Consider the following 25,310-nt stretch of genomic DNA (forward strand, 5'->3'; position numbering starts at 1 on the left):
AGGGATATAGTCTCTCAGCTTCTAACTTGCCAATCCTCCTCGGAATTTTTACGTCAAAGAGATCACCTCTCATTCTTCTAAGCTCAATAGAATATAGGCGCATTCTACTTGATCTCTCCTCATAGCCCTCTCATCCCAGAGATCAGTCCAGTGAATCTTTGATGCACTCCCTCCAAGTACATCCATTGAGTAAGGAGACAAAAACCATACCCTCTACTCTAGGTGTAGACTCACAATACCCCTATATAATTGCAAGCCTTCCTTATTTATACTCCAATACTCTTGCAATAAAAATTAACACACCATTTTTACCTTGCAAATTGTTTGTTGAACCTTGCATGCTAACATCCTTGTGATTTATTCCCCTGAAGGCCAACATTTAATATTTTTCCACCATTTAAAAAACAAATAACATCACATTTCTCCAAATTATACTCCATCTGCCAACTTCTTGCCCACTCACTACAGGATCTGTTTCCTAGCCACTGCTTTGATCTATGTGCTAAATAAATAATTTTATAAAGCAGCTGTATCATCATCTCCAGAAGCAACGTTGTCTCTTTTAGAAGTGTTTCTGTTGTGATTCTTGTATATCGACCCACCAGATGCAACAATCTAAGTGAGATTGGTGATCTCAACGACTTTAATTAAGCAATTTCATCGTGCCACTGTATTTACTGGGTTTGGAGCCATGACAAGTCAAGGAAAAGAGCAGAGTGGCACAGAATTATGAGTCACTCACGCCATAACTTCCTGAATAGTAATCGCATGGCGTTATAATGCTCAGGGAATCCCCGCTGAGATATCAAGAGATCATGAAAGCTGAGATAAAGAGAAAATAAAACTAGGATGTGCATACTGGTAAAGAAACCAAGAGCTTGGAGGAAGTTTCAACCTGATCAGGGGAATTAATGAAGATGTTCCTGGACCACCAGTTGTGGTGAGACAGACAAATGAGAATATCTAGCTCATCACTGGGTGAGTTTTGCTGTCAACAGGCCCTGTACCAATTGTCATTCAAACCAAATTAGACAGAAGTTGTGAAAAATTTACATTAATGAGATTTCCGAATGCTGCTACTACAGATCAATCGTACTTTGGTTTAACAAAATTCCTAATGGACAATTGATGGTTTCACATGCCTGGATTCACAATAACAACTGACTTGTTCTCAGTTATGCATCTAGGGCACTGCATACCATTTTCTGCAGCAGCAGCTTAGCTGCAACTTATTGTGCAAATTATCTTTCTTTTAATAAACATCCAAACACTTGTTTGGACATTGCATATACAGGGTAGAACATTTCATATTTTAATTTGTTCATTAACACTCTGCATTACCTCCAATATATGTTGCCATGAGAATAAAAGGGATGCATCCATAGTTCCTGCTTTCATGCCATCTAAGTTATTACGTGATCTTTTTCATTCAGCCTATCATTTTAATATTGGTAACAGGTGGTGGAAAACCAAATCAAAAGCTGATTATATTTATTGGAATACATTTTATCATCAGCCTGAGAGAATATTTTTGTTATTCATTCCTAGAAGTGGCATTACACCATGCCACCACCTTCCGAACTCCTCCGTGTCTCCAATGTTAAATCATTTAACTTTCATTTATATTTAATTATGCTGATGCAGTATTTTACCTTGCAGCAGTTTGAATTGAGCACAAAGCCTGACACAAGGCCAGGTTTTGGTTAAAGGGGGCATCTCAAGGCGTTCCTCAATTTGTTGGTGCACATTTAGGTTTTAAAACTTTGCTCTGTAAGAATGAATGAGGCTTCACACACAATTATTTACTTTCTGCGTCAGAGAGGTTGCCTGGCAGTCAGTAATAATCATTATGCTGTTAAAAGCTTGCTGGTGCTAATAATTACCAGACTTCACTGTGGTGAGTTTGATGGGCAAGTAAAATGCAGATAACAATTCTGAAAATCACAGGAAGGTTAAGTGCAGTTTCGCAGATACAGCAATTTGCAATTCATGGTGGACCTCTTTCTTGCTGAGTCGCTGGCTGATTTATGCATCAATAATAGCTTGCATCATTCAGTTGCTGTCAGATTCAGATGCTATCATTTTTCAGCAAAATCTAGGCAAATGGAATGAATTTCTCTCTTTCCTAATGTTTGTTTGAAGCCAGAGCCGATTCAAGAGAATCTAGGTATCCAGCAACTGTGATGGCATTGAGCAGGGTATGTTGTCAGTCATGCTGAAGTATTCTCACAGACAGCAAACCACAAAGTAAATACAATGATGATCCTTCACTTTTAATTAAATTTGACAGAAAGTAATACACATGGAATTAGAAGCTGAAAAATCATGGACATATTTAAAAAGATGAAATTTTGTCATAATGGAGAAATTTAACATTCCACAGTTTTTCAGGGTCAGAGAGGTTCTTGAGCTGTAATTATGAATTTAGTACACCATTGAAAACCCAGTTACACCTTTTTCTATAAAGATGTAACTTTTTCAGGGCCTTTACAGTGAAACTAATAGTATAAAAGGACAAGTTTTTGGTAGTTCAGCGATTTCCAATTATTTGCATCCTGGGGAGACTTTAACATTGTGCCCTCTGTAGATGCGTAATAGAATCACTCACGTTAACTTCTAGATTTCTGCATTTAATTTTACATGTGCGGACTCCAGAAGTTGCATCGGTTTCAGAGTAATGATAGCCAATGCTGACGGTTTCATCAACATTACTATCGCAAAAATTCAAATTGATGTTAGTTCCTCTCATTATGTTGATTCATGTGCAACAAAATAAGACACAGGGGGAATGAAAACGGGATAAAAAACATTGCAAATCTTGTATTTGCATACTGCCGCATCATGTCCTGTTGTCATTTTTTACATAACCATTGCAACTCAAATTGTGACTTTGTAGTAAATTAGCAGGAAGTAACTTTTGTCCTACAGTCAGCAGAGGAAGATCAAACTTTATTAATTGAAACTGCTTGCATACAAAATATATTGCACTTCAACCAAACAATATCAACATAAAACCAAATTATTTGTTTTCACTACTATGTACAGAGAAAAATATTGCCCCTGTTGCAGATTCATATACTGTAAGGTCAATCTACCTTTGTTAATCATCTACACTAAGTTAACACAATAGTCCATAGTGGACAGGTACATAAACAAAGCTTTTTCCTCCCAAATACTGTACATTCCCAAAAATAAATAACTACAAATCATCAGTTTGGCAACAATCTTCAGGCATTTTATGCCTTTCAAACAGCACACTATTTAATTCTTTACATTTATGCTTGTACATCAAATGCAGAGCTGTAAAGAAAAAAGTGCCCTCCCACAGACTGATCAATGCCATACAAACTTCAGTGCAAGGATTTCTGATCCTTTACTGTTCAGCTAGATGCATATATAAGGAAAATCATGAAATCATGAAAAGCATGCATTCTTCTGTAAAGGTTCCCCAATATTTAACCACACTTTTTATCTACATACATGTATAATACAATGTAACTGTCTTCTGCTCATTTAGCTTCCCTGATTTCTGCAACTATAGTAAGGTTACCCCCTTCTGGCAAGTTATATTGAAGGCACAGATCAAACAATATACTCTGTTTTTAATTTTCTTCTTAAAAAGGAGTTTTGCTAAGTGAAATGAAAATGGTTACATCACAAATATTCCACCTGTCCACCAAAAGACAAAGTGGACCGTGTGCATCAAATGTGCACAAATGAGTTTTATGTCTTTGGCCTAATAGGTTTCTCTAAATGACATGTAAGCATCCGGTTTGTATGGTTAATGAAAGGAAATTTAGAGAGAACAACACTCTACAGGAATGCGCTTTAAGATACTCCATTCACCAGCACTTGCTGGTTGTCTGTGGGACTCTCTGGCTTCTCTTTCTTCTGAGCACGTTCCTTGCCCACGCGTTGTCGAGTGCTCTCAGCAAAGACATTTGGGCTGTGTGAAGCTTTCGTCACGACACTCCTCTCATTATTGCTGTCAATTCTGATCTAGAACAAATCAGAAAGTGTTCAGAAATGAAATGTTGAACCTGTAACCTTTAATGTACATCAGAGACAAGGTGTAATATTGGAACTTACAAAAATAGTTGATAAAATTAGAACCGTATTAAACTTAGAGTGCAGCACAGCCAATACCTTGAATAGACAGATTTTCCATACATATTCTTGATAGTCTCACAGCTCCTTGCTTGAGACAGATGAACAGATCAAACTCACAGATAGTGCGGCAAATGCTGATGTTAAAGAATGGATCCATCCTTGTTTTCTATTGATGGAGATATCTTACTAAGCAACCTTGGTCAACCTTGTTTCACCAGGATAGTACCTTCAATCTTTCCAGTCAGCCTTTTATACAAACTATGCCACACACAATCTGCCTCACATTAAGTTCCAATCACCCATCACCCTTGTCCTTGAAAGGAACATAGGAACAGGAGAAGGCCATTCAGCCCATTGAACCTGCTCCGCCATTAAATTACACCATGGCTGATCGTTTACTTCAATGCCATTTCCCCACACAATCCCCATATCCCTTGATGTAATTAGTCTCCAGAAACCTATTGACTTCTGTCTTGAACATACTCAATGATGAGCATCCACAGCCCTCTGGGTAGAGAATTCCAAAGATTCACCACCCTCTGAGTGAAGAAATTTCTCCTCATCTCAGTCTTAAATGGTCTACCCCTTATCCTGAGATTATGACTCCTGGTTCCAGGATTACCAGCCAAGAGAAACATCTTGTCTACATCTACCCTGGCACACTCTGTAAGAATTTTGTAAGTTTCAAAGAGCTCACCCCTCATTCTTTGAAACTCTAGGGAATAAAGACCCAGTTTCCTCAATCTCTCCTCATAAGGCAATCCCACCACCCCAGGGATTAATATGGCAAACATCTATTGCACTCCCTCTATGTCAACTATATCCCTCCTTAGATAAGGGACCAAAAGTGTGCACAATGCTCCAGGTGAGATCTCACCAAGGTTCTATATAACTGCAGTAAGACATCCTTACTCCTATACTCAAATCCCCTAGCGATTAAAGCCAACATACTATTTGCCTTCCTAATTACTTGCTGCACCTGCATATGCCAGCTTTCAGTGAATCATGAACAGGACACCCCGGTCCCTTTGGACACTTGTACCTTCCAGCCTCTTACCATCTAAGAAATATTTCCCTTCCTGTTTTTTCTACCTAAATGAATAAATTCACACTTATACACATTATATTCCATCTGCCATGTTCTAACCCATTCAGTTAGCAAATTTGGAAATATTACAATTGCTCCCCACATCCAAATCATTTATATAGATTGTGAACAGCTGTGGACATTGCAGTACCCCACCCCCCCAACTAGTCTCAGCCATCTTGAGAATGATCTGTTTATTCCTACTCTCTGCTTTCTGCCTGCTAACTAATTCTCAATCCATACTAGTATATTTTCTGTAATCTCATGTGCTCTAATTTTATTTATTAACCACCTGACTGGGACCTTATCAAAGCCTTCTGAAAATCCTAATACACAACATCCACTAGTTCTCCTTTATCCATGCTACAAGTAACATCCTCAAAAAACTCCATCAAGTTTGTCAAACATGATTTCCCTTTCATAAATCTATGTTGACTCTGCCCAATTTTACAATTCTTTTTTAACTGTCCAGTTTTCACATTCCTTATAACAGATTCTAGCAATTTTCTTAGTACTGACATCAAACTAACAGGTTTGCAGTTCTCCATCCCCCCCTCTTCCTCCCATCTTAAATAGTGAGCTGACAGTTGCGACTTTCCAATTTGCAGGAACCTTTCCAGAATCTATAGAATTTTGAAAGATAACCACCAATGCGTCCACTATCTCCAAAGCCACCTCCTTCAACATTCTGGGATGGGACAGTTGTCTCACAGATTAGTCAAGCAACACCCTGACATAGTCATACTCACGGAATCATAGCTGACAGAAAATGTCCCAGACACCACCATCCCTGAGTATGTCCTGTCCCAACGGTAGGACGGACCCAGCAGAGATGGTGGCACAGTGGTGTACAGTCAGGAGGGAGTTGCCCTAGGAGTCCTCAACATTGACTCTGGATCCCATGAAGTCTCATGGCATCAACTCAAACACGGGCAAGGAAACTTCCTGCTGATTATCACGTACCATGCCCCCTCAGCTGATGAATCAGTGCTCCTCCACATTGAAAGTCGCTTGGAGGATGCACTGAGGGTGGCAAGGGGAAAGAATAAAGTCTGGGTGGGGGGCTTCAATATTTATCACCAAGAGTGGTTCGGTAACACCACTACAGACCGTGCTGGTCGAGTCTTAAAGGACATAGCTGCTAGACTGGGTCTGCAGTAGGCAGTGAGGGAACCAAAAAGAGAGAAAAACAGACGATCTCATCCTCACCAACCTGCCTGCCGCAGATGCATCTGTCCATGACAGTGTCGGCAGAAGTGACCACCGCACAGTTCTTGTGGAGATGAAATCCTGTCTTCACATTGAGGACACACTCCATCATGTTGTGTGGCACTATCACAATGCTAAATGGGATAGATTTCGAACAAATCTAGCAACTCAAGACTATGCAACTGTGGGCCATCAGCAGCAGCAGAATTGTACTCAACCACAATCTGTAACCTCTTGGCCCAGGACATTCCCCACTTTACCATTACCACCAAGCCTGGGGATCAACCCTGGTTCAATGAAAAGTGCAGGAGGGCATGCTAGGAGCAGCACCGAGAATACCTAACAAAGAGGTGCCAACCTGGTGAAGCTACAACACAGGGATACTTGCATGCCACACAGCATAAGCAGCAAATGATAGACAGAGCTAAGACAACCAACGGATCAGATCTAAGATCTGCAGTCCTGTCACATCCAGCCGTGGATGGTGGTGGACAATTAAACAACTCACTGGAGGAGGAGGCTCCACAAATATCCCTATCCTCAATGATGGAGGAGCCCAGCACATCAGTGCAAAAGATAAGGCTGAAGCACTGCCTACAATCTTCAGCCTGAAATACCGAGCGGATGGTCCATCTCGGCCTCCTCCAGAGGTCCCCAGCATCACAGATGTCAGTCTGCAGCCGATTCCAATCACTTCCCATGATATTAAGAAACGGCTGAATGCACTGGAAAGTGCAAAGGCTATGGGCTCCGACAATATTCCGGCAATAGTACTGAAGACTTGTGCTCCAGAACTTGCAGCGCCCCCGAGCCAAGCTGTTCCAGTACATCTACAACAATATGGAAAGCTGTCCAGGGTTGTCCCATATACAAAAAGCAGGACAAATCCAACCTGGCCAATTACCGCCCCACAGTTTACTCTTGATCATCAGTAAAGTGATGGAAGGAGTCCTCAACAGTGCTATCAAGTGGCACTTGCTTAGCTATAATTTGCTCACTGACGCTCAGTTTGTGTTCCGGTAGGGCCACTCAGCTCCTGATCTCATTACAGCCTTGGTTCAAATATGGACAAAAGAGCTGAACTCTCGAGGTGAGGTGAGGGTGACTGCCCTTGACATCAAGGCAGCATTTGACCGAGTGTAGCATCAAGGAGCCCTAGCAAAACTGGAGTCAATGGGAATCAGGGGGAAAAAACAAGAAATGATGGTTATGGTTGTTGGAGTCAGTCAACCCAGCTCAGGACATCAATGCAGGAGTTCCTCAGGATAATGTCCTAGGCCCAACTATCTTCAGCTGCTTCATCAATGATCTTCCTTCCATCATTAGGTCAGAAGTGGGGATGTTCACTGATGATTGCACAATGTTCAGCACCATTTGCGACTCCTCAGATCCTCATGCAGTTCATGTCCAAATACAGCAAGAGTGGGACAACATCAAGGCTTTGGCTAACAAGTGGCAAATAATATTCATGCCACACAAGTGCCAGGCAATGGTCATCTCCAATAAGAGAGAATCTAACCATAGCCCCATGACATTCAATGGCATTACCATCGCTGAATCCACCACTATCAATGTCCTGGAGGTTACCATTGTCCAGAAACTGAACTGGACTAGCCATATAAATACTGTGGCTACAAGAGCAGGTCAAAGTCTCTGAATCCTGCGGCGAGTAACTCACCCCCTGACTCCCCAAAGCCTGTCCACAATCTACAAAGCACAAGTCAGGAGTGTGATGGAATACTGCTCCCTTGCCTGGATGAGTGCAGCTCCAAAACCACTCAGGAAGCTTGATACCGTCCAGGGCAAAGCAGTTTGCTTGATTGGCACCCCATCCACAAACATTCAATCTCTCCACTGCTGATGCACAGTGGCAGCAGTGTGTACCATCTATAAGATGCACTGCAGAAACTCACCAAGGCTCCTTAGACAGCACTTTCCAAACCCACAGGCACTGCCATCTAGAAGGACAAGGGGAGCTGATGTGTGGGAACACCTGGAAGTTCCCCTCCAAGCCATTCACCACCCCGACTTGGAAATATATCGCTGTTCCTTTACTGTCACTGAGTCAAAATCCTGGTACTCCCTCCCTAACAGCACTGTGGGTGTACCTATGCCACATGGACTGCAGCAGTTCAAGAAGGCAGCTCACCACCACCTTCTCAAGGGCAATTAGGAAAAGGCAATAAATCCTGGCCTAGGTAGTGAAGCCCATATCCCTCGAATGAGTAAAAACTCATCTGGTCCAGGGGGTTTATTACTCTTCAATCCAGTTAACTTTTCAAGTACTACCTCTTTACTAATACTAATTTCTGTTAGTTCCTCAGGGCAGAATTTTCTCAGAATGGCACTAAGTGCGGTAGTGGGCGGGTAAGATGGTGTCCTACCTGCTGATGAAAATGGCAGATTTTCATGCCGTATCTTCTCGAGCCTGCCTCATTATATATTCATTCCCGTGAAACACGCCGTTTCCATGGCAGGCGGGTTCTCATTCACCCGCTCGCCATCACCCGCTGTTGCATCACGCCGGCTGCCATCTTTAAAAGGCAGCCACCAGCAAAGCGCTCATAACCACTAGCTCACCACCGCTGCCTGGGAGACATGGTCAGCAAAGACAAAAAGACTGCAGCCCCCCTGCTTCAATGACAGGTTTCTCAAGTGACTGCTGGATGCTGTGGAGGCCCACCGGGAAGTGCTCTACCCCCACTCTGGCTGCAGGATGGGTAGCAATGTCACAAATATGGCATGGGAGGCGATGGCAGCGTGAACAACCTGCAGAGCAGTCAGCCACCCAGTGCCACAAAAGGATGAATGATCTCCTTCATTCCACCAGGGTAAATCACTCTTTTCATCACTCCCAACTCTCACACTCAAAAACACCTCACACACCCACGGGGCCCTCGCTCACTGCCAGTGCAAGGGACATCATCATTCACTCTCTCACACACATCGTCATTGTCCTCATCCCGTCCATGGGACCACTCACCACCCACACAGACCAGGCATACTTATCATCTGGCCCAGCGGGAGTCCTGATCCACTCTCCCCATCTCTATCCATGCAGGACAAACTGGCTCACAACAGGAGGGAAAGGTCGCAGGCAGCAGGAAGGATGCTGGAATTCAAAGTTCTGACAGAATTCGAAAACAGGGCATCCAGCTGGACGGCGAGGATCTGCACCAGTCCTGTGCTGATGGTGAGGTCAGTGCTGCTCTACCAAGTGAGGATCCAGCAGTGCAACATCCATCAGGCAACCATGCTGTGAGTGAGGTGTCCTGTTTCACAGGCCACTGCCATGCACTAATTATCTCCCCTTGCTTTCGCAGGCACATCTGGGAAGCAGTTGACAGAGTCCACGACCCAGAGCCTCTGAAAGAAACCTCTGAAGAGGAATCTGAAGGCACCCTCCCTGAAGTCCCGTCACAGCGCTCACCCACACCCTCCACCAGCGCAGAGACACACACCTTGGTGGGACCAGCCTCGGGATCACAATCTGGTGAGCACATCGCATTTTCTGATCCACAGCAGGCAAAGGCAGCGACTTCCCAGGTCCCCGCCACTTGGAGGAGCTGCTGGAGGCTAGAACATTGCTGATTCCGAGTCAGATGACGAGCCTCTGGACTCAGTCATGGCACAGTTGCTGGAGCTGCAAAGACAAGCTCAGGAACAACAGGAAACGCTGTCCGCTGCACTCCTCAGATTGCAAGGCACGATGGAGGAGTCTGTCCATCTTCAGACTGAGGTAGTGCCAGCATTGCAATGCACCAAAGTTAACACTGGCATGATGGCAGCCGCCATGGAGACCTTGGTCCTCGACCTCACTACTGCACTGCTGCGCGAGCTTAACTCCATCGCTGATGCCATAGTTGGCCTCCAACAGTGTGTATGCGAGAGGAGTGCTGGGCTGCTTGATCTCACTCCAGCTACCCCTTCCATTCACGGAGTCAGCTGGTGTCCTCGGGCACTCATAGGGAGAAGGATCAGCAGGTGCACGCCATCCATGTGGGCCCATCCAATCAGGTGACTCTGGTAGGGATTGGTCCACCTGACTTTCCTTTTCCTGTGACCTCCACAGATCCAGCTTCACAGGCCGAGGAGGGTGCCACTGCCACACAGCAGGACCCCGAAAGCAGGCTGAAGTCCTCCAAGTCTTGCCCCTCCAGAGGATGCCCGCCAAAGTCATCACAGACAGGGCGTCACAGTCAGCAGGCTGCCTCCATCTCCGCTGTGGATGTCCGGGAGCACCAAGACGTAGCGGCAGGGTTAGGAAAGTTAAGGAGAATTAGTTACACAGCCTGGGCCCAGATGTTAATCACTTGTACATAATGTTCACTACTGTCAATAAACTCCCAAGGATGTCTCCCTGCCCATGGCTCCTTGTTCTTATGAGCAGTGTTCTTGTCATTCAGATGTGAAACTTTCTGCACAAGATAAAGGCAGGTGTCTCAGTCCAGGGTCTCTTCCCTGTGCTTTGTGTGGCCTTCAGGCCACAGTGATGGTCCAACCTCACACTCCCTGGAAATATTACTGATGCCTGCACCTCGGCGGTGCTGGTCACTGCTGCCAGAAGATAGTGGGCAGGCGCCACAGAGTTCTCTCATACTCTCTGTAACCTCTCAGCACCTTTAAGGTGGGGCTGGCCCCCATCACACTAGCATCTGTGACCGGTGATGCTGTACACCAGCTCCTGAAGGGCTGAGGTGCTGAAGGTGGACATGGCATCAGATGCATCTAAAGTTTCATGGCTGCGTCTCTGAGATGGCCCTGATCATGGAGGGCATGCGAGCTGCCCTTGGCAGACAGGAGTCTGACATTCTCAGAGGCTATGTGAAGATCTATGGAGTGTCCTCACTACATTATCCTTCTGTGATCTAGCGACTATTAGGGCCTCCACTGAATCTCCATGAAAGGAGCGTTCTCACAGAGGGTACTGACGCTGCAATAAGCCCAGACTGGAGTCAAACGGTTACAAGTGCGAAGTGAGGACACATCACTGCAAGTCGTCATCATCCTCCACAAATCTGGCATCAGTGCCTCCCGGGTGCTCCTGCCTCATCTAGCCAGTGCGAGAGCCTCATCCCCATCGTCGTCACCACCGAGGACCCCCTCACCCTCATCCCCGTCAGTGTCCTCATCAGGGGAGACATGCAGCTCCTCCACAGCCAGCTCCTCATCCCGTTGTAGCGGCAGGTTGTAAAGGGCGCAGCAGATGATGGCGATGCGTGACATCCTCTGTGGACTGTACTGCAGGGCTCCACCAGACCCGTCCGGACACTGGAACTGCATTTTCAGCATCCCGACAGGCTGCTGCATGAGCCTCATTATAGCGTTGCTTTGCTGCAGTTTGAGGCTGCTGCATGGATATCATCAGCCACGGCCTCTGCGAGTAGCCCTTGCCCCCTAGGAGACGATCCTGCAGCCTCTGTGGACCCTGGAAGACTGCAGGGATCTGCTAGCGACTCAGGACGTAGGTGTCGTGCACACTCCCTGGCAACTGTGCGCACATCTGCACACATGTTCCCCATGTCACAGGTTGACAGGGCAGCCATGCAGCGCACTCATCTCTGGCCATCCAAGGGGGGAACCAGCATTCTCCAGGAAGGGGCAGCCACACAGGATCAGGAAAGGTGCTAAGTACAGCCATGATAACCACGTCTCTCTCTCTTTCATGTTGCAGGAGGACCATGTCAGGATCCTGGTGACCTAGTTGTATGCCTGATGGTCTACAGAGACTGTAGAAGGCGGAGGAAAGAGCAATTGAGGCACCTGGCCGCGCAAAGGCAGGAGCAGCAACTTTAGGAAGAAGGGGCAGCAGGGGCTTCCGCACACGCTGCCCAGGGTCGACAGCGAGCCGTTGCTGCTCTGCGTCTATCAACACCCAGGGTCTATAGACACCGTCTGCCATTCCTGCAGATGACCGAGAACCAGTGTCGCCGAAGACTGCACATGTCTAGGGACCTGGTGGCTCATATCTGCCACTTACTGCAGGACTTGGCACCAAGGGGACATGGAGGGCATCCATTACCAGTGGCTCTGAAAGTGACCAGGGCGCTTTCTGGTGATCGCATATCAACTGCACGTCTAGTGAGTGGAAGCATTTGCAGTTGATGAAGTTCACCGAGTGTGGTGATGGTGACGCGAGTGCCACACGAGTGCAGCTAATCGCATTCTGCACCTGCGGGAACCCTTGCATCCTGGCTGTCCCGGTCCCAGGCAAAATATACAAAGTTGTGTGCCATGGAGAAGATGCATCCGTGACCTCATGGTTGCATTTGTGGGTGGCGGATTGTGAAATCCTCCAGAGGTCACCTGTGGAGCCCTGAAAGGAGCGACTGACATAGAAATTGAGCACCGCGGTCACTTTCACAATCCAAACCAGGATGCTGAGATTGCAAGGGGCTGTGAGTGCCTCCAAAAGTGACTGCTACATGGCCAGCGTTGATGAGGAGATTGTACGTGTGTAGTCCAACTATTCCGCAGTCCAATAAAGTGGTGGCAGACTTGAAGTCTGTGCCGGGCGGCTGGGTGCGGTGGGAGGGTAAGATATGGAGCGCATGGTGGCCTTTTGGTGGCTCCGCGTTGTTTGTGTAGACGGGCAGGGTAGGACCCTGGCCCCAATCATATTACTGTGACTGCGCCTGATCTGTCTTAGTTGCAGAGTCACGGTCACTTTATACAGGTGTCCCTAATGCGTGGATACTTTCCTCGCTTACCCTGCCCCACACCTGTGTGAGGGCACCCCTCACGCCACCCCCCTCAGCAATTGCTTCTGAGGCTGGCCAGCACTTAGTCCCAGACACCCGCCACCCCTCAGCAGTCGCCTGCGTGGCCAGGCATCAGTTTCCCAAGCACCCCCGGTGCCCGAGGCCTGTAAACAACAGGCGAGCCGTGGAGGACGTTGCTGCTCACTCACCTCAGTTGCCCCAAAGTGAAGGCCGCCAAGTGCACGTCACCTGCGTGCTGTTGTGAAACACGTCGGCATGCTTCCCCACCGATGTGGACAGATGATACAGCGGGGTTCCAAGAGCCTGATGGGATGGCCTTTTAATTATATGCTAATGTATGACAATTAGCTCCCCGCCGACCGATGGCGGGAAACGCGGTCCGCCGTCGGCAGGCTGAGCAGAAGATCGCGACCTGCCTTCATGCCATCGTGAAGTGGGTCCCGCCATATTTTCTGCACACACCACCTATCATACCCAGCACCAGCGGACTCGGAAAATTCCGCCCTCAGTTTCACAAGTCCCTTGTATGCCTAGTATTTCTGGGAGATTTTCTGTAGCTTCTTCTGTGAAGACAGACACAAAATAGCTGTTTATTTTCTCTGCCATTTCCAGTTCTCCATTATAAATTCCCCTGCCCCCCCCCCTGTAATGGGCCACGTTTGTCCTTGTTAATGTTTTCCTTTTCACATACTTAAAGAAGTTTTCACAGTCCACCTTTATGTTCCTCAATGCTTTGCATTCATATTTTCTTTTCCCTCTCTTAATCATCTCTTCATCTTCCTTTTCTGGGTTCTACATTGCTCCCAATCCTCAGGCTTACCATTTTTTCTGGCATCCTTATAATCCACTTCCTTTGATCTAATGTGTGATCTCCTTTGGCTCTCACCTTGACCTTGTTTACAAATCCACCCCCGCCGTCAACTCATCCATTTCCAATTGCTGACAGCCTAAACCTTCTACCCAACGTTCAGTAGTCTTTGCGCTCGATCTGTTTTTGACATGCTCGTTACCCTGTCCCCACTGCTCCATCATCAGTGAGTGAGTCTTTAGTTGAGCCACCTCTGCCTTAATACTACTTTCCCCACATTAAAAAGCCTCCTCAAATCCACGTTCACAGTCAACCCTGCCAACTGCTTTGCTGTTGTGTACCATCTTCATCTGTGAGAGAATTTACTGGATTGTATTGAAGGGTGCTATATAAATACAAGCTCATGTGTCACAAATTGTTTTGCCATGCTGCATCATAATGTGGCAGGATGCCAATTCTTTCATACCTGTGATTCCCCATATAGTGGCTTCCCAATCTTGATAGTGCCAGCAAAAAGAGAGAAAAGTAAAAAGTATGTTTAAAACATGCTGGGAAAAAATGTTCAAACAAGTGTACTTTCGATGAAATCTCCTAAGCAGCAGGTAAGAACGCAGAACTTTCAACATATATATTGCCTTGCTAGTACAACATTTTATATATTTCAGAATGCCAAACTTCCATTCTTAGAGAGATAAACAGGAGAACCCACCTTAAGGCAAATCAAATGCCAATGACCCCAAATGATTACATCAAATACAAGTGGATATTTTAGTAAATGTGCACAGCAGACAAAAAGGGAAAAACATCAGTTACTGACTGCAAAGGATTGCCTTCTTGGGTTAAAATTTGGTTGGCAGTGATTCATCATAATATCCAACTGATTTACTGATCAAACAGCAGAAATTTAACACGTATTCGGGTAAAGGGGTACAAAAAAAACTGGAAAAAAACTGACACTTCTTGATCTGAAGCAATGTAAATTGAAACTTTTGTATAAAGTCAGTGTGGGAACTGACTGTGTAAAAGGCTGGATTGGGGTCAAAGTGGTGGATGTTGGTACTATACAGTGTGTATGTATGATGGGCCACTAAAAAAATTGAGCATCACTCTAAACCTACGACACTTAATCAAGACTCAGCTGAAGTCATCTGTGTTTTGCATTTTATGCTCTTATTCTTCAAATTTTCAAAAACCAAACCCCAGCCTTCGGCGATGCACAGCTTTCCTGCCTCTTTCACAAGACGCTGTTATTTGTACACTCGGTCTTTCACTTTGGTAAACAGGTCTACATATTCTGCAATGAAAGGTGCCTTTGGATCATTGACAGTATATCTGAAGCTAGGACAGGGAGATCAAATGTATGACATTTGAAAATCTATAACATCTATAAAGCAGAAAATCCTAATTTTTGGTCTGTTTTAGTTAATATTTCATACTTGTTTATTTAAGGAAATAGACTGTGACCAGTTTTATTAGATTTTGAAGATCATTTGTTTTGTCGAAAGGAACAATATCCACAGATGCAATGTGAAAGACGTAGCTCCAGACATTTTAAATAACAATATAGTCTTTACAAACTGTGCCTCTCTGAACTGTGCAACAGAAAAGCACAATTGAAAGGCTACCTGCAGTGAGCTGTCTGTCGTCCTGGTTTTTGAGTCTCTTGATGAATTGCGTTTACGGATGTCTGCCCTCAAGAATTCATCTAAAATGCCAACCAAAAAAAAATCATTTTAGATCAGGACTGCAGAGTACAATTAAATTATTCCGGCAGTTGTCATCTAGTGATAGAAACCCACACACACAGACAGACAAAATGAACTTCAATATTTCCAATCCTCAAAGTGAGACTGTTATCCAGCTACGTAAGCATGCACAATATTGCAATCTGTTCAGATGCAGAACGTGCCCGCATTACCCAGCTACACGCACACTGTCAATACCCTCAAAAAATAGCACACAGTCTGCACACTTATTCAGAGTTCACTTTACAAATTTAAGTCACTTGGATTGTAATGTTAAAAATTGTGATTTAAATTAGTTACATATTCACTTATTTAATAATCTCCATTTGGATGCTTGGTGCATCCAAAAAAGACAGCTAAGTCTCTCTTTAAAAAGTTGAAATGCATGGAGTTGGCAATAGTACACTCTCGCTAATTACCTGAAGTTGCCGATGGATTTTTGTTGCTGCCACGGCCACGCCCTCCACCGCGGCCACGCCCAGCATTTCCCCGCCTACGACTGTCACCCCGACGTGAATATGGTTCCCTTTCTTCATCTGTTGGCGCCAGTGACCAATCACTTAGCTCATCTCTGTGTTCAGATTCAGTCTCAGAGGCATTGGATGCTTCAGAGTTATTACCTTAGCAGCCAGGAGGAAGAAAAGCAAAAATCAGTTATGGGATAGTAAAACCTCGCTTAAGAAAAGCTAGTCTATTCCCATTTAACCCTTCCATTTGTGTCCTCAGTTCCTTCAGCCAGAAAGATGGGATATCCAGGCAGCAAGCATAAGCCAACCATTCCATTCACTGCAAAAACACAGCAGTAACCTTCCGATATTGAGTAGGAAACTTGACGCTACACAAGAAATAAGAGTAGGCCACAGGGCCCATTGAACCTGCTCCATCATTCAATACAATCATGGCTGATCTTGGGCTTCAACTCCATTTTCCCGCCCACTCCTCATATCCCTTAATTCCCTGAGAGACTAAAAATTTCTCAGTCTTAAATGTATTCGATGATAGAGCATCCATAACCCTCTCGGGGGGAGAAAATTCCAAAGATTCACAACCCTTTGAGTGAAGTAAATTCTTCTCATCTCAGTCCTGCAGCACTTCAAGAAGGCAGCTCACCAACACCTTCTCAAGGGCAATTTGGGATAGGCAATAAATGCTGGCCTTGACAGCGATGCCTAGATCCTATGAATGAATAAAAAGAAAAACAATTGGCCCCTTATCCTGAGGCTATGCCCTTGTGTTTTAGATTCCCCAACCAGCAGAAACAATCTCTCAGCGTCTACTCCTTCAAATTCCTTCAGAATTTTATAGGTTTCAAGGAGTTTGCCTCTCATTCTTTTAAACTCCAAACAACTTGGACCCAAATTACTCAGCCACTCATCATAGGACAACCCCTTAATCACTGGGACCAATTTAGTAAACTCTCACTGTACTGCCTCCAATGAAAGTGTACCTTTTCCTAAATTTGGAGACCAAAACTGCACACAGTACTCCAGATGTGGTTTCACCAAAACCCTGTACAACTGTAGCAAGGATGGATGAATGAAAATGGGCCAAATGACCTTAATAAGGTCAGGTAGAATATATATATATATAATGGATCACTATTAAGGCTGGGATTCAAAAATCTCACACACATGAATTTTTCACTGGGTAAAAAAGCTCCACATTTATTAGAATTTGAAAAAGTAAAATTGTTTTAAAAACAGAGCAATAATCCTGCAACAAACTTTGTTGCTTGAAATAGCGAATTTTCTCCTAAACTGGGGCTATATATATTTAAGAATATTGAACCTGATGCATAGCCTGGACCTCGTCTGCCACGCCCTCGACTGCTGTAGGGTCTGCCCCCACGCAAGTAACTTGTACTTTCATCAGTCGAGTAACCCCTTTCTTTGTCGGGGCGGTTTGCAGGGGTCCTCAATCCTGCGCCCATCTGCCGAAGTTGTTCATCAATTTGTAAACGTTCCATGCGCAGCTGGTCAACCTCCTGTACGAAAAGCACAAAGGTCTTTAGTGTGGCCAAATTCACCAGAACAAGAATTACATTTCAGGATCTCCAGAACATTGAAACCAGGGCTTGACCAATGCTCGCAGGACTATTTATTCTCAGGATTTAATCTGGCTGATAATTCACATTATTTGAATTGGGTGGGGCATGGATGCAATGAGTAAGAGAATGCATCTATTTTGGCATTGTTCTCTGCACAGAGATCTACAACGCCCAACTGTGGAAAATCAGTTCACAGGAGATTTAGAACACAAAATGCTGCAGCTTAAAGCCTAAGTTACCAATGACGTTTTTCAGCTGACGTACATGTGCCAGAATGGACATCGAACGTTAAATTGCACTTGACCCTTCCACTGACAAGATGACATTAGCAATAACCTTGGAAACAGGCCTTTTGGCTTTTTGAAGCTTTTGCGGATCAACAATAGCTTAACTTTTTCTACTGTTAACCCAAACAAGCTGGCATTTTCATGCCAGATCGTGCGGTTACGAATAGATTAGGTGCTCTTTGTACCTGGAAAACACGGGGGAGATTGAGTGCTATGAAACTTCTAATACTTAAGAAAGGCTCAAGGGGCAATTAGCAATTGTAGCATGGGAAAACTGTTGAAACAATTCTAATGGATGAACACTAAAGAAATGTTAACTGGTAAGCATGAATTTAGGTAGCAGAAACTATGCTGAAGTAACTCATCACAAGATATAACGTGGACAAATAAAATGCAACTATTTTGTATTTGGATTTCAGAAGCCAAGGAATCATAGAATAAGAGGTAAGTATAATCGCTGGATAGAGGATTAGCTTAAAAGTAGGAAACAGACTACAGCTATCAATAGGGACTTCTCAAGCTTGAAAGTTCAGCCTAGATAGGGGAGAAACTGGTATTGGGTCTTTGCTGTTGAATGCAGGCAGTGTAAACAAAACCTTTGTGACACCAAAACTGCAAGCAGATCAAATAATGGGGAAACAATGTAACCAGTTCAGAGGGAATTTGATTCTTTCAGCTGTGGATAAATGTATTAAAAAAAAAATCAAGATAGATGACTAAATTGAGGGATGAAGTACATCAAAAGCAGTGCTCATGTTGCTGTGCAAGACCTGTGACAACTCTGGTCAACTAATAATAGAATGGATATTACCTGTTTATATACAGATACTACTGTCCTTGGGACACAATTCCAGGTGTCAAATTGATCAAAGTTTGAGGAAGGCTTCAGGTAGTTAGGCAAGTTACTTAAGAAACAAAGGAATAGGAGTAGGCCATGCAGCCCCTCATTCCTAATCTGTCATTCACTTAGATCATGGCTGATCTGCACTTCACCACCATTTACCTATTGTTCCATATCCCTCGATACCCTTACCCAATAAAGAGTGAGCAGAGTGCGAAGACCATGTCTGATCCTTCAGCATCAGTACATTTCACTTGAAACAGCACGAAACCCAATAATCTTCTAATAAGCAGGTAGTTAGAGGCAGGGTGGGTCCTATTAGGGACAAAGAATGTGATTTATGCTTAAAGGTGCTGGGCAAGGCTAGAATATTAATGGCCCAGGTCTACTGGCCTCCCAAAGATGTGCTGGGGACCTCTCGGAAGTCCCCACGCACTGATTACATGGAAATTGCCTGGGAAGTTTCAACTTGCATTGGGTAATTCTCCTGCGCCTAGAACCCTCCGAAATTCTGAGTTAAAGTCAGAGACATCAGATGGTTCCAACTCTTTTAGCAGAATAGTTACCCAGGAAAAGTTAGAAGGATTAAAACCAGTTCTAAATCTAGGGTAACTATACTGATGACTCACCAACTCCTCTTCTTGAACCTCCCGACTACCTCCTCAACCCAACTACATCCTCCCCAAAAGGCAACTATCCTCTCCAACCCGAATACCCTCGCTATCCCGACCCCCCAACTGTCTCCAACTGCCAACTAAACACCCCCATCCCGACTACCCTCCTGAACACCTGACTATTCCCCCACCCTCCCAACCCACTCCACACCCTCACCCACTTACCTGCTACCCTACCCCCTCACCCACTTACCTTACACACTTACCTTCCTTCCGTAACTTCCCAAAGTGGATTGGGACATTTAAACTTATTGGGTCATGGTAGCTAATGCCGTAAAATGGGGGCATGGGTTGGTTTCTCCCAATGCTGCTACACAACAAAGGGAGGACTGCAGGAGCTCTGTGTTTCTCCTTATTTAAGGAAGGATGTAAATGTGTTGGAAGCAGTTCAGAAAAAGTTAAACTAATATCTAGATTGGTTGGGCTGTCTTATGAGGAAAGGTTGGAAAGGCTAGGCTCGTATCTGCTGCAGTTTAGAAGAGTAAGAGGCAACATATAAGATAGAAGGGTCTTGACAGGGTCAATGTGGAGAGGATGTTTCCCCTTGTGGGATAATCTAGTACTGAGGACACTGTTTAAAAATAAGGGGTCGCACATTTAGGACAGAGATGAGGAGAATTTTTTTCTTAGAGTTGTGAGTCTTTGAAACTCTTGCTCTAAAGGTGGTGGAAGTAGAGGCTTTGAATATTTTTCAGGCAGAGCTGGATAGATTCTTGATGAGCAAGGGGGTGAAAAGTTATCAGGTGTAGGCAGGAATGTGGAGTTGAGGTTACAATCAGATCAGCCATGATCTTATTGAATGGTGGAGCAGGATCAAGGGGTCAAGTGGCCTACTCCTGCTCTTAATTCGTATACTCGTATGGCACAGTTCTAAAGTGTGCCGGGTCAGAGCGGCCTAGGGTTAGGGCTCATGCATACAGATCTTTGAAGGTAGCAAGACATATTGAAAGGGTAATTAGCAAAGCGTACTTGGACTTCATAGATAGAGGTACTGAGTACAAAAGCAGGGAAGTTATGCTGAACTTTTATAAAGCTCTGGTTAGGCCACAACTGAGGTTTTGCATCCAGTTCTGGTGATCACACTTCAGGAAGGATGTGAGGACTCTTGAGAACGTGTTGAGGAGTTTTACCAGAATGGTTCCAGGGATGGGGGCTTTTAGTTACAAGGTTAGGCTGTTTTCCTTGGAGGAAAGGAGACTAAGGGGAGATTTACCAGAAGTGTACAAGATTGACAGGTATAAAAAAAAAAACTGTTCCCATTAGCTGATCATACAAGAATGAGGGGACAGATTTAAGGTTTTGTGCACAAGATACAGGCGGGGATACAAAGAAGACTTTTTTGTACCTAGTTGTTATGACTTGGAAGTTGCTGCATGAGGGTGGTGGAAGCAGTAACGATCAATGATTTCAAAAGGAAACTGGATTGGCACTTGAGAGAAATTAACATGCAGGGCTATGGGGTTAGAGCAGGCAAATGGGACTGATTGGATTCCTCTACAGAGTACCGGCATTGATTCATTGGGACGAATGGTCTCGTGAGTCATAATGATTCTATAACCCTAACCAGTGTCGAAAGTCTGTGCAATGAGCCATTTCTACAGGTTACAGTGGGATTAAATTTTCATTAGTCTTACAACCTGCAGTTTATTCTGCAACAAATGGGGTACAAATGGAGGGGCCTAACATCAGCAGCCTCGCCGAGGATATCTGATACTGGAGGATGTTGCTAGCCCTTTTTATCCAATGATTTAGCTGATTAAGGCAGTAAGTAGCTTAGTCACAAAAACTAGGAAACCCTCAGGCTCAACAGTCAGCTACTGTCTGTCTAGTCAGCAGATAGATCTCATTTTAAATATATGCCTGGAAGGTGCGTAACTGGCAAGGCAGCACAAATCACCCATTTGCAGTATTATGACAACTTTCAGCAACCCTAGGTTTAGGGGGGCAAGGTAGGAAAATAATTTAAACGGGCTAGCGTTCCCTGTGGTGAATATCAAGTTTCTGTTCACATGCATGTGTGGGACACAGAGGAAATTATTATTTTTTATTATTCATTCATGGGATGTGGGTTCGCTGGCTAGGCCAGTATTTATTGCCCATCCCTAGTTGCCCTTGAGAAGGTGGTGGTGAGCTGCTCCTTGAACTGCTGCAGTCAATGCAGTGTAGGCACACCCATAGTACTGTTAGGAAGGGAGTTCCAGGATTTTGACTCAGCGACAGTGAAGGAACGGCGATATGTTTCCAAGTCAGGGTGGTGAGTGACTTGGAGGGGAGCTTCCAGGTGGTGGTGTTCCCATCCATCTGCTGCCTTTGTCCTTTTAGATGGTAGCGGTTGTGGGTTTGGAAGGTGATGTCGAAGGAGCCTTGGTGAATTTGCGCATTGCATCTTGTAGATGGTACACGCTGCTGCTAACGTGCGTCGGTGGTAGAGAGAGTGAATGTTTGTAGATGGGGTGCCAATCAAGCAGGCTGCTTTGCCCTGGATGGTGTCAAGCTTTTTAAGTGCTTTGGGAGCTGCACTCATTCAGGCAAGTGGGGAGTATTCCATCACACTCCTGACTTGTGTCTTGTAGATGGTTGACAGGCTTTTGGGGTGTCAGTGGCTGGATTACACGGTGCACGATTCCGCGCCTCTGACCTGCTCTTGTAGCCACAGTATTTATATGGCCAGTCCAGTTCAGTCTCTGGTCAAAGATAATCCCCAGGATGTTCACAGTGGGGGAAATCAGTGATGGTAATGCCTTTGAACATCAAGGAGTGATGGCTGGATTCTCTCTTGTAGGAGATGGTCATTGCCTGGCACTTGAGTGGCACCAATGTTACTTGCCACTAGTCAGCACAAGCCTGGATATTGTCCAGGTCTTGCTGCATTTGGACATGGACTGCTTCAGTATGAGGAGTCACAAATGTTGCTGAACACTGTGCAGTCATCAGCGAACATTCCCACTTCTGACCTTATGATGGAAGGTCATTGACGAAGCAGCTGAATATGGTTGGGCTGAGGACACTACCCTGAGGAACTCCTGCGGTGATGTCCAGGGCCTGAGATGACTGATCTCTAACAACCACAAGCACCTTCCTTTGTGCTAGGTATAAATCCAACCAGTGGAGAGTTTTCCCCATGATTCCCACTGATTCCAGTTTTGCTAGGGCTCCTTGATGCCACACTTGGGTCAAATGTGGCCTTGACGTCAAACACAGTCACTCTCACCTCATCTCGGGAGTTCAGTTCTTTCGTCCATGTTTGAACTAAGGCTGTAATGAAGTCAGGAGCTGAGTAGCTCTGGCGGAACCCAAACTGGGCGTCAGTGAGCAGGTTATAGCTGAGCAAGTGTCTCTAGATAGCACTGTTGATGATCCCTTCCAATACTGATGATGGAGAGTAGACTGATGGGACAGTAATTGGCCGGGTTGGATTTGTTCTGCTTTTTGTGTACAGGACATACCTGGGCAATTTTCCACATAGCTGGGTAGAAGCCAGTGTTGTGGATATACTGGAACAGCTTGGCTAGGGGCACGGCAAGTTCTGCAGCACAGGTCTTCAATACTATTGCCGGAATATTGTCGGGGCCCATAGCCTTTGCATTATCCAGTGCATTCAGCCGTTTCTTAATATCATGTGAAGTGATTAGAATCGGCTGCAGACTGACATCTGTGATGCTGGGGACCTCTGCAGGAGGCCGAGATGGACCATCCACTCGGTATTTCAGGCTGAAGATTGTAGCCAGTGCTCCAGCCTTACCTTTTGCACTGATGTGCTGGGCTCCTCCATCATTGAGGATGATTGTCAGGTCTCATAGCCTATGCAATATCCAGTGCCTTCAGCTGCTTCTTGATATCATGTGGAGTGAATCGAATTGGCTGAAGACTGGCATCTGTGATGCTGGGGACCTCCTGAGGAGGCTGAGATGGATCATCCACTTGGCACTTCTGGCTGAAGACTGCAGCAAATACTTCAGCCTTATCTTTTGCACTGATGTGCTGGGCTCCTCCATCATGGAGGATGGGGATATTTGTGGAGCCTCCTCCTCCAGTGAGTTGTTTTATTGTCCACCACCATCCACGACTGGATGTGGCAGCACTGCAGAGCTTAGATCTGATCCATTGGTTGTGGGATCGCTTAGCTCTGCCTATCACTTGCTGCTTATGCTGTTTGGCACGCAAGTAGTCCTGTGTTATAGCTTCACCAGGTTCTCACCTCATTTTTAAGTATGCCTGGTGCTGCTCCTGACATGCCCTCCTGCACTCTTCATTGAAACAGGGTTGATCCCCTGGTTTGATGGTAGTGGTAAGAGTGTGGGATATGCCTGGTCATGAGGTTACAGGTTGTGGTTGTATACAATTCTGCTGCTGCTCATGGATGCCAAGTCTTGAGTTGCTAGATCTGTTTTGAAATCTATCCAATTTAGCACAGTGGTAGCGCCACACAACACAATGGACGGTATCCTCAATGTGAAGGCAGAAGTTCGTCTCCACAATGACCGTGTGGTGGTCACTCCTATCAATACTGTCATGGACAGATGCAACTGCGGCAGGCAGGTTGGCGAGGATGAGGTCAAGTATGTCTCTCCCTCACGTTGGTTCCCTCACCTAAAGCTGCAGACCCAGGTTAGCAGCTATATTATTCAGAACACCGCCAGCTCGGTCAGTAGTGGTGCTACTGAGCCACTCTTGGTGATGCACATTGAAGTCCCCCACCCAGAGTGCATGCTACGCCCTTGCCACCCTCCATGTTCAACATGGAGGAGCACTGATTCATGCACTGAGGGAGGGCGGTACGTGGTAATCAGCAGGAGCTTTCCTTGTTCATGTTTCACCTGATGCCATGAGACTTCATGGGGTCTGGAGTCGATGTTGTGGACTCCCAGGGCAATTCCGTTCCTACTGTATACCACTGTGCCGCCACCTCTGCTGGGCCTGTCCTGCCAGTGGGACAGGACATACTCAGGGATGGTGATGGTGGTGTCTGGGACATTATCTGAAAGGTATGATTCCGCAACGATGACTATGTCAGGCTGTTGCTTGACCAGTCTGTGAGACAATTCTCCAATTTTGGCACTAGGGCCCAGATGTTAGTAAGGAGGGCTTTGCAGGGTCTAGGTCACTGCCAGGTGGTCCATCCGTTTTCATTCCTTTTTTGTGACTTTGTAGCGGTTTGATACAACTGAGTTGCTTGGCCATTTCAGAGGGCATTTTTAGAGTATACCACAAGAGTCACTTGTAAGGACAACAGATTTCCTTCTAAAAAGGGCATTAGGGAACCAGATGGGTTTTTACAACAATCAACAATGGTTTCATGGTCATCTTCAGACTTTTAGTTCCAGATCCTGACTGAATTCAAGTTCCACATCTGTCGTAGTGGGATTCGAACCCGGGTCCCCAAGACATTACCCTGGGTCTCTGGATTACTAGTCCAGCGACAAGAACAGTACGCCATCACCTCCCCTTGACAGGATCAGACTGGGGTGCGATGATCCCTGTGGAAACATAGCTCCTGACACTCACTACCTAGACACAATAAGAGATTTAAGAGGGGTACAGGGAAGTAACGGAGAAACATGCAAGAAGGAGATTAAGAAATTTCTCTTGGTCTATGTCTCTTTACTGGAGTCTGTTCTACATAACAGAAAGAGATCACCGGGCAAGTAATGGACTGTAGTCCACATTGTGAACAGGATACATTTACATCAGAAGAAGTTGAGGAGCAGTGCAAACCCTTCTGACAAATTCAACATAGATGCTTGGATAACCAAAGATAAACAAAAGAACTACCCTAACTG

At 45.3% G+C, this 25,310-nt stretch overlaps 1 protein-coding gene across 5 annotated transcripts in view; it reads right to left on the reverse strand.

Annotated features, from left to right (window-relative positions):
• Positions 1-2,928: 2,928 nt before the first annotated feature.
• Positions 2,929-25,310, reverse strand: part of fmr1 (FMRP translational regulator 1) — an 86,098-nt gene continuing 63,716 nt past the window's right edge. For 2 of the 5 annotated variants that reach the window (XM_041196071.1, XM_041196070.1), the window contains 5 exons: positions 17,470-17,665; positions 16,101-16,301; positions 15,562-15,641; positions 14,403-14,432; positions 2,929-3,999 (listed from right to left, as the gene is read on the reverse strand). In XM_041196071.1, the coding sequence (XP_041052005.1) occupies positions 3,829-3,999; positions 14,403-14,432; positions 15,562-15,641; positions 16,101-16,301; positions 17,470-17,665 (678 nt within the window). In that variant the 3' untranslated portion in view covers positions 2,929-3,828. The remainder of the gene's footprint in view (positions 4,000-14,402; positions 14,433-15,561; positions 15,642-16,100; positions 16,302-17,469; positions 17,666-25,310) is intronic. The other 3 variants (XM_041196073.1, XM_041196075.1, XM_041196072.1) reach the window with 3 other exon arrangements.

Source organism: Carcharodon carcharias, chromosome 9, assembly GCF_017639515.1.
Source record: "Carcharodon carcharias isolate sCarCar2 chromosome 9, sCarCar2.pri, whole genome shotgun sequence".
In the NCBI taxonomy this organism is placed as follows: domain Eukaryota; kingdom Metazoa; phylum Chordata; class Chondrichthyes; order Lamniformes; family Lamnidae; genus Carcharodon; species Carcharodon carcharias.